Source organism: Macrobrachium nipponense, chromosome 24 (assembly GCF_015104395.2).
Source record: "Macrobrachium nipponense isolate FS-2020 chromosome 24, ASM1510439v2, whole genome shotgun sequence".
Classification (NCBI taxonomy): Eukaryota; Metazoa; Arthropoda; class Malacostraca; order Decapoda; family Palaemonidae; genus Macrobrachium; species Macrobrachium nipponense.
Window position 1 is genome coordinate 56,659,225 of NC_061091.1, and position 8,616 is coordinate 56,667,840.

The 8,616-nt window shown below is 39.1% G+C and overlaps 1 protein-coding gene across 5 annotated transcripts in view; it reads left to right on the forward strand.

Moving 5' to 3' along the window:
• The first annotated feature begins 352 nt into the window (after positions 1 to 352).
• Positions 353 to 8,616, forward strand: part of LOC135205652 (protein Star-like) — a 69,253-nt gene continuing 60,989 nt past the window's right edge. Inside the window, exon 1 of one of the 5 annotated variants that reach the window (XM_064236482.1) lies at positions 353 to 507. Coding sequence is in view for 1 of the 5 variants with exons in the window: in XM_064236478.1 (XP_064092548.1) it covers positions 6,775 to 6,805 (31 nt within the window). In the remaining 4 variants the exon portion in view is untranslated. Of the gene's footprint in view, positions 508 to 6,604; positions 6,806 to 7,029; positions 7,231 to 7,324; positions 8,214 to 8,616 lie in introns of those variants that run through there. The other 4 variants (XM_064236480.1, XM_064236478.1, XM_064236483.1 and 1 more) reach the window with 4 other exon arrangements.

Below are 8,616 nucleotides of genomic sequence, written 5' to 3' on the forward strand. Positions count from 1 at the left end.
TATGAAACACAGACCATTGTCTCGGACCAAAATAGAACTGCGAGAAATAAAATTCTCTTAATTAGAACAAATTATAATAATTTCTCTTGAAACAATGGGGCCTCATAAAGACGTCTTGTGTCTTTTAATATAATTAATGATAAAATGGGGAATGTCATTTATAGCATTCCAGTAAGAATCGACAGGGTTTGCGTTGTATGCAGTAGTGTGGTCTAAAACCCCATTTAGTTCTCGATGGAAAGTGGCTACCCCGACGCCGACGGTGAACTGTCGTTTCTCCATTACAGCGAGGGTTGCCAGAAGTAACCTTGGTAAGGTTTGGTTAGTTGGAGTCGCGTTCCAGTTTGTGAGCTGGTCACTGGTTGATGGTTAGATAGTGAATGAGTTTGTAAAATGTCGTCAATGGATCTGGATAGGGCAAAATGTTCTTCGTTGATAACGGTGCCTCCTGATATCTCCGTGGACTGCTTTATCATTTTAAAAACTACTGGAACGTCAGAACGCCTAGTAAGTGTTGATTCTGTTGAAGGTATTTCGGCCTCCCGTTACTGTTAATGGCTGTGTGCCTCATTAGTCTAGCTCAGTATATCCAGGTACCTAATGATTAACGACAGAAATAGGAATGGGTGTTAGGGTATCAGTTCAAATCTCTTTGAAGGAAGGATATTTCTTTGAGATAGATAGCTAATGCGGTGTTTTGCTTTGCCAGGATCCAGAGTCCTGCATTTTACTTATAATACGGTATGTATCTATTTCGATATAATAATTCTGTCTCAAGAATGATTCCTTGTTTGAAATTCTTTGTCACTGCTGATACATGAATGCATGGACTTACTCTGCAGGAGTAACTCCACTCCGTAGGCGTATGAATATTTTTTCCCCGTTGTACTTGTAGTTAATTCTGGGAAGATCGAAGTAGATTTCGGACATACCTTTCTACTAATTCCACACTGGTCGTGTATGTTTTATGGCTTTTGAAAACGGTCAGCCGTTGATTAATTTTGATTCACAAGGGTTAATGGCGGTGTGTAATCAGACGTTTGCGTCCATATTCTCTCTCTCTCTCTCCCTGGTCATCTCATCATAGGGGAATGTAGCCTTCATCTTCATTCATATCATGTCTCCCTCGTGGTTCTCAAAAAGTCCAAGGTACAAAATAGACTTATATTGAACTATCTATGTACAGAGTCGAGACTCATCTCAGAAGTTTGAGCTCTTGAAGGCCTTGACTCTTGAGGCAATGATCGCTCAAGGGGAACTGAGAACATAAGTTACATTTAGAATTGAAGAAAAGTGACATTCGTACGAACTAACGTACACACATGACTTTTGAGGTCATGAGAAACAATACAATTTCCATGTTTGTCCTAGATTCCACAAGTATCTAATCACGTAGTCATATGAGACAGTTTACGAAGGAAATGCTGATACATTTGTTTATAAAATACATAACTCACTATTTGGAACAAACTATCAAAGCGGCAATGTTTCGTCTTGAAAGGAAGCATTTCCGTGTTGTGTTCCTATGATTATGGGTACAATTTCCACTGGCATATCCCATATCCATCTTATTTCTAGTTTCAGGTCTTGATACTTATCCATTTTTTCATTCTCTTTCTCTTCAACTCTGGTGTCCCATGGAATTGCGACATCTATGAGTGATACTTTCTTCTTGATTTTGTCTATCAACGTCACGTCTGGTATATTTGCATGTATCACCCTATCTGTTCTGATACCATAGTCCTAGAGGATCTTTGCCTGATCGTTTTCTATCACTCCTTTAGGTTGGTGTTCGTACCACTTATTACTGCAAGGTAGCTGGTGTTTCTTGCTCAGGCTCCAGTGGAGGGCTTTTTCTACTGAATCATGCCTCCTTTTGTACTGGTTCTGTGCAAGTGCCGGACATTCGCTTGCTATGTGGTTTATGGTTTCATTTTTCTTATTGCACTTCCTACATATGGGAGAGATGTTATTTCCATCTATTGTAATTATTATTATTGTTGTTGTTGTTGTCGTTGTACTTAGGAAGCAGGCCCTCTCTCAAGCATACTTTATTAAACATAACGGCTACCTCAGCAGAGTTACACAGAGAGACTTCTCTATTCTCTGTTTTTCGAATAGCCGCTTTTTCCTTACTACTTAAACAGGCTAGTAGAGCGCACATGGGGGTCATTATCAAATATAGGGTCAAGATGTATATTTGGCTTATACAGATAAATTGATATCATAGTCATCAAAGTCATTGTTGTTGGAGATTATGCTAGCCTTATTCCAGCACGGGCTCTTGCTCACAGAGCAGTCCGTAGACGTGAGGGTGGTGTCAGTCCTCCTTATATTTGGGGTCGTCAGCCGGGGGCCTGCCCGTGGCCATGGTCTGCCCCATGCTGATCTCCTATTGGCTGGCGGTGCCAAGCCTTCTTTATCATTGGTCGGATATCGAGTCACTTTCGCCATGTCGATGGTTTCGTTCTTGTAATCTTCTAGACCTCCTGGTTTTGAGGTGACTAGAACTAAAATCATTAGTTTGTGTTCTTAGTATAGGAAGTGATAATAGTGATGAGTGGACCATAGGTGTTCTTGATAAGAATGAGAGAAACAGCCCTTCACTGAAAGCCCACTTTTACGAAGACCTAGATTTAAAAGAACAAAACTGCATTGATGATCATCCATCAATTCCTATTCAGGATACTTTCGAAAGTTGATAAGACCCAGTAGATAATGATGAATAACTGTCAGCTGTGATGTGAACGGAACTCTGTTATTGAAATATTACTGAATAATTCACAGTAAAATGAGACATCCAGACTTAGACCTCGTGCCCTAGCTTGGTTGATTCTGACAGGTATGTTATTGTCTATCCTGATTCCGACATCACATCACTCGTTCTATTTTCTTTACCGAATATTAAAGTTCGAAAATGCTCTCTCTCTCTCTCTCTCTCTCTCTCTCTCTCTCTCTCTCTCTCTCTCTCTCTCTCTCACACTCACACACACACACACACACACACACACACACACATTTTGATCACTGCCTCCGAGATGTGTTCGGGAAAAGATTTTATGGCCAACGTTTCACCTCCCCCCCCAGATAAAAACGTACTTATAAATTGCAAAAACAGTAGAATCCCTGCGAAGAAGATGAGAAAGAAGTAATTGGGAAATGTCCGGCTGTTTAAGCGGCTCGCCACGAAATTATCCGACATCAGTCATTAGGAACTCCATTTTGCGGAGCGTAACTACGCCTAGACATTGTTGCCAACTTGCCACCTTTCGTAATCTATGCTGACTTAGACTAACCTTTCATAGCCCCACACCAGCTGACAAGCCCCAAAGTGCAATAAACCCTTCCCATATTCGGCATTCTACCCACTTCAGCGTTACTGATGCCACAGAGGTCGACAACCAGCTGTCTTGTCTTTTTCGTAGGCGTTCGTGCCATGGAAGGTCAGGAAGACGTCCGCTTTGTATGTTGTCTTGAGGAGTTCCCCAGTACGTGTCGCGTCTGACGATTCGGAATTTTGTCTGAAAGAAAGGCACAGCAAAAACCAGTGTTAATAAGAGTGAGGTTATTGCAGACAGCATTGCATTGTTCTAATCCCCCAAATTCGGTCCATAATCTACTCCCGAAAATAATTTTCAAAACTACGCCAAAAACTCTGCTTCTTTCTGACGAGACTACCTCATTTCGCCAGCGAGTTAATGCACAGCCCTCCACAAGATTGATTCCCTCTCTGGCGGCCCTTTACGATGTTAGAATAAGTTGCATCTTATATTTTACTTCATAATAATTGTTTTTAGTGTTTTCTCATTAGTATCGTAGCTCCTGCAAAATAGTTTCTTGGGTTCTTTTTAAAGTTTGCTTTCTTCTTGTATGATCTTCATTTCCGGCGGTATTTTGTTGTGTAGTCTTGGTGCTCAATGTTCAAATGCTCTCTCACCTGACTTACAATTTGTTCTAGGTTCAAATAGCCTATATGCTTCACTTGTATGTCTGATCACAATATTCATTTCAGGTCTAAAGAAGCTTAAGCGTTTTCTCAGGTTAGGTTCAAAAGAAGGAAATGGTCCTTCACACGTAAGGCTTGAATTATATATGTTAACATACTCAAGGAGAGTACAGAATGCACATTATACAAAGGAGCTATAAAAACCCTAATTGCAGGAGATGCATGTTGAGGAGGGTCCTTTTTCTTTCGTACAAGGGCAAGAGATACCTTTTCGTTCGGGAACAGACCGAGAGCGCCAAACATTTGTTTCGAGAAGTAGTTGTTGAAGAGGAACTTCTTGATGTTGAAGACGAAGGGCATCTCCATGAAGACGAAGTAGTTGTCGGAGATGCCGAAGGAGTGGCAGTAGAATGGGTACATCCTCCGTTGGCATGGGATAGAGGCTATGATTTCCGCCTGGTCAAAAGAGGATAGGTACCCTGCGCCCTTGAGAAATAAAAGGCGCTTTATCTGTGATGCTTTCCATGTGTGCTGTGGCGGAGAGGTTTTTATGCATTATTAGGAGGAATGTCAGGGTTTATGGCATATTTAAGGCTATTTGTTATCCGCGCTGAGTAGGAAAACCCTTTTCTATGTCGTATTTTGGCTAATTTGTCGTATACCATATCCCTTAGGTCAGGAGTACATGCCCCTCTGTGGCGTCGGTGTGTGGCGATGTGGCGACTGTGGCAAGCTGTCGCTGATCCCCGCCACAGCTTATAAACCATGGAAACCCATGGGAAGCCACAACAACGGTACTCTGTGGCGCCACAGTGGCCGGTGTACTCCTAGCCTTACAGTGGAAAACAGATATTGAGTCCCCTCTATATCTATGTTTGTAATTTCTTTGCGAAACGTTCGGGGTTACCTCGTCTTTGGGCCTAAATGCGCTTTAGAAATGCCTAACTAACATTTTTGTGTCTTATTCAGTTATTCCCAATTTTAGTTTCCGTATTCAACTTTTATATGATATTAGTTTTGTCGAGCGCGGTTCCGCGGTTGTTGTTAGAAACCAACGCCCGTCAGCTACGTAGTGCAATCGATATTTTTCAGATTTATTCTGGTGTAAAGCTTGATTGCTTTGATACTATCAGAACCGTTTAAATTAATTTTGATGGCTGAATGCCGCCGATACTTCAGACCAAAAGCTTGTGTGACGTAGCACAGGTATCGGGCAACATTGCTACAACGCACAATCTCTTGCAACGCTATCACAGGTGTTATATTATTTCCAAACCTTTTGGACCAGGGCAAGGGTAGGAACTGGCCAGGCAAATAAAACTTTCTCAATTAATTTATTTAGTATTTGAAAACACTACGGACCTAAACAATGCTAAAATAATCGTTGTCAGATTTTCTTTTTAAATTAAAACATTTCGTAACATCTTACACAAGGTAACGACGTAAACATTGCTTTTGTTCTTAAACGTGGCACAGATTTTGAGGTGCCTTGCCAGTTCTCTTTAAAAATCTCTATTATTAATTAAAATATTACAGGACTGTGTAGTGTATTTTAAAGTACAAAGCAAGTAGTGTGAAGTGGGAGTACTTTTATTTGTAAAGAAGAAAAACAATGATATATTGCTAATATAGGGAGAAGATTATTTGGCAAATATGAAAGTGCAGAGTTGCGCGCGCGCGCGCGCGCACACACACACACACACACAAATATATATATATATATATATATATATATCTATATATATATATATAGATATATATATATATATACATACATACATACATACATACATACAATAAATACTACCTACATACATAAACATACATACATACATCATACATACATAATACATACATACATCATACATACAGACATACATCATACTACGTACGTACGTACGTATGTATATGTATGTATGTATGTATGTATGTATGTATATTATATGAGAGAGAGAGCCTCATGGTCAACGTAAAAGGAGATAGCGATTATCTTAAGAAAGATAAAAAAAAAAAAAAAAAAAAAAAAAAAAAAGAGGGTTTAACTTGAGTTTCCTCGGAAGCTACAAAGCTCTGGACGAAGCGACGTGAGGACGAAAACAAACAAACAAACAAACATTGGCTGGAGTCGCAGCAGTGTATTATACTTCTTTTCTTTCTATCTTCAATAATTGCAAATGAAGTTATGCAAATATATGTCTTATTACAAGTTATGATGATATTTTGCACTCTTTCTATTGATCTTGTAGTATCTTTAAGTCCAAATACCCTTAGGGGATTTACAATGGATGTATTAGAGCGTTGGATCAAACCTTAGATTACATATATTGCTCCTATGGGCACAGATTAGTACAAACGCCGTCACTTCCAATACACAATTGGCAGCGTGGGATGAAACTCCTAAAACGACTCGAAGGTATAAAAATTGTCTATAAATTATAGACGATTTAATGGCAAATGTGGTAGAAACTCGTTAAATCCCGATCTCGCAGCTGTGTGACCACCTGCTTAAACTGAAGGACATGATAGTGAATTCTGTACGAATAGTGGTTCATCAAACCTACATACACATTTTTATCGCTACAAGTGTACCACAAGAAAAAATTTTTGTTCCAGAATTGCATCGTCTCTGTTCACTCGGCATAATATGTACTTGTTAGCATATAGCAGAGCGCTCAGTAGCCCAGTGGACCGACCGTGCGCGTGTGTCTCGGACAGCTGTTAAGTGATTGTACTGCGCGTAATTGTCTAAAGCAATGAAATAACGACGACACGGTATAGTATTTTATTTTTAGGGCAAGAAGTTGACTTCCTACGTCGGAAACCCTACAATGTGCCGTAGAATGTTGTTTATGCGAAGACGTAAGTTCTGGTGTAGTGTTAAAGATAACAAATAGATTAGATACAAATAGATTAGATACAATATGCAAAAGTGACAATGGTCCCCAGGAAAGCTCTATACCTTCGGTCAGTGCTACCGCAGATAAGCTCTCTCTCTCTCTCTCTCTCTCTCTCTCTCTTCTCTCTCTCTCTCTCTCTCTCTCTCTTCTTTTCTGTCATGTCTGAAGTGTTTGCTCCTTTTTCATGTATTCATATTCTATGTTTTGTAGTGTATGGAACTTGATTTACGAATCTGGGTGCCCTGTATTTGATATCATTCCAGTGTTTTTAATATCGATGTTGATTTGTGCTTCTGGCATGACCGATATATCGTGCGTATACTGTGGACCTGGTTTTGAAGTATTGGCTTACATAGTAACCGCCGTAAAACATAAAAGTTTTACTGAGTACGTATCTTTTATCTTTTCTTATGTGGCAAGCCTTCTATGATGGAATATTTCATTCCCTTAATTTTACATATCACTGTGCCAACCCGTTTTAGGCAGACATTGTCCATTTTATGTTTAATTTTCTGAGATAGGATCATTCCTTTTCTCTATCTTCAACTCTTGTACCTTGTTTTGTATTTCCTGTTGGGTTCTCTTAAAATTTCATATTTCATTGTGGAATTACTTTCATTTGCCTCTATATGTGTATCTTCTGATTCAAGAGCCACCTTTTCCACTTGTTTAAGCTTGAATTCCCTTCTTCCGTTCGTCTCGAGTTTCCCGATGAACCTCTTAATCATGTTGATCTTAATCATCAGACTCTGGAGAGACTCTTCAGATCTCATCAGATTTTTCAGCGGGCATTGACATGCAGCCATGACGCACGTGATACTCAACGTTTATTTTGCCAAACGACTAGTTCAGTGTTACATTAAATGCTTTTTCAGGTGGCCTGCTTTGCGTATGATACTGCTCGTTACAAATTTCAGATTTTATCCAATTTCTATCCAATAATATGCTACAGCCAATTAAGGCCAATATCCTTCACCTGCGCCTAAATTCACGTTTGACATATCTTCCGTCTACCCACTCGCAATTTTACTTATATGTTGCTTTTTGTTTTCATCTTAAATTTCATAGTCCTTTCCCAATAATTTTCACTTTACCAATCGTTAGCGCTGTGTCATGTTAGCTCATGAACAATAATGAATTTTGTAGTTATATTTAGCTTTACGCTTATCATTATTCTAATCTTGTGGTTCAAGCACGTATACAGTCGACTTATCTTGCACAAGGTCAGTCGTGTAAAGCCGTCAACAAGACCAAGTGGTACATTTTCGTGTTACTTCCGAAAAAGCTGGAAATTCACTTTCGTCCTTTATAATCACTGGTGCTCGAATCATGGAAAGCACAGAAACCAAATACTACGTGTTCTCGCGGAGGTATGTTTCCTTTTTTTCCTCTCTCCTTATTGTACTGTAGAGATATTCACGTAATTTTATAAAATGAGCAAACATACTCATAAAACAAGCTTATAGGACATTTTAATAAGTATATGTTCCACGGAATTTGTCTGTGGGTGTATGTTATGAACTGCACTGTATGTATACCGAATTATTGGAAAATCTAGTAACTTAGTAAGAATGTATTACGTCACTTATTTATTAAAATTGATAAACATAACGCAGTTTCTATTCTGTTTGCTCAGTACTTAGAACTCGATTGTTGTCTCAGTCCAGAGCTACCTTATGGCAATGAATTGCTCTTGTTATTCCTTAGTTGTTGTTTTTTTCAGTTTAACGAAATAGTAAATCTTATGTCTTATATCATTCTATCTTTAATTGA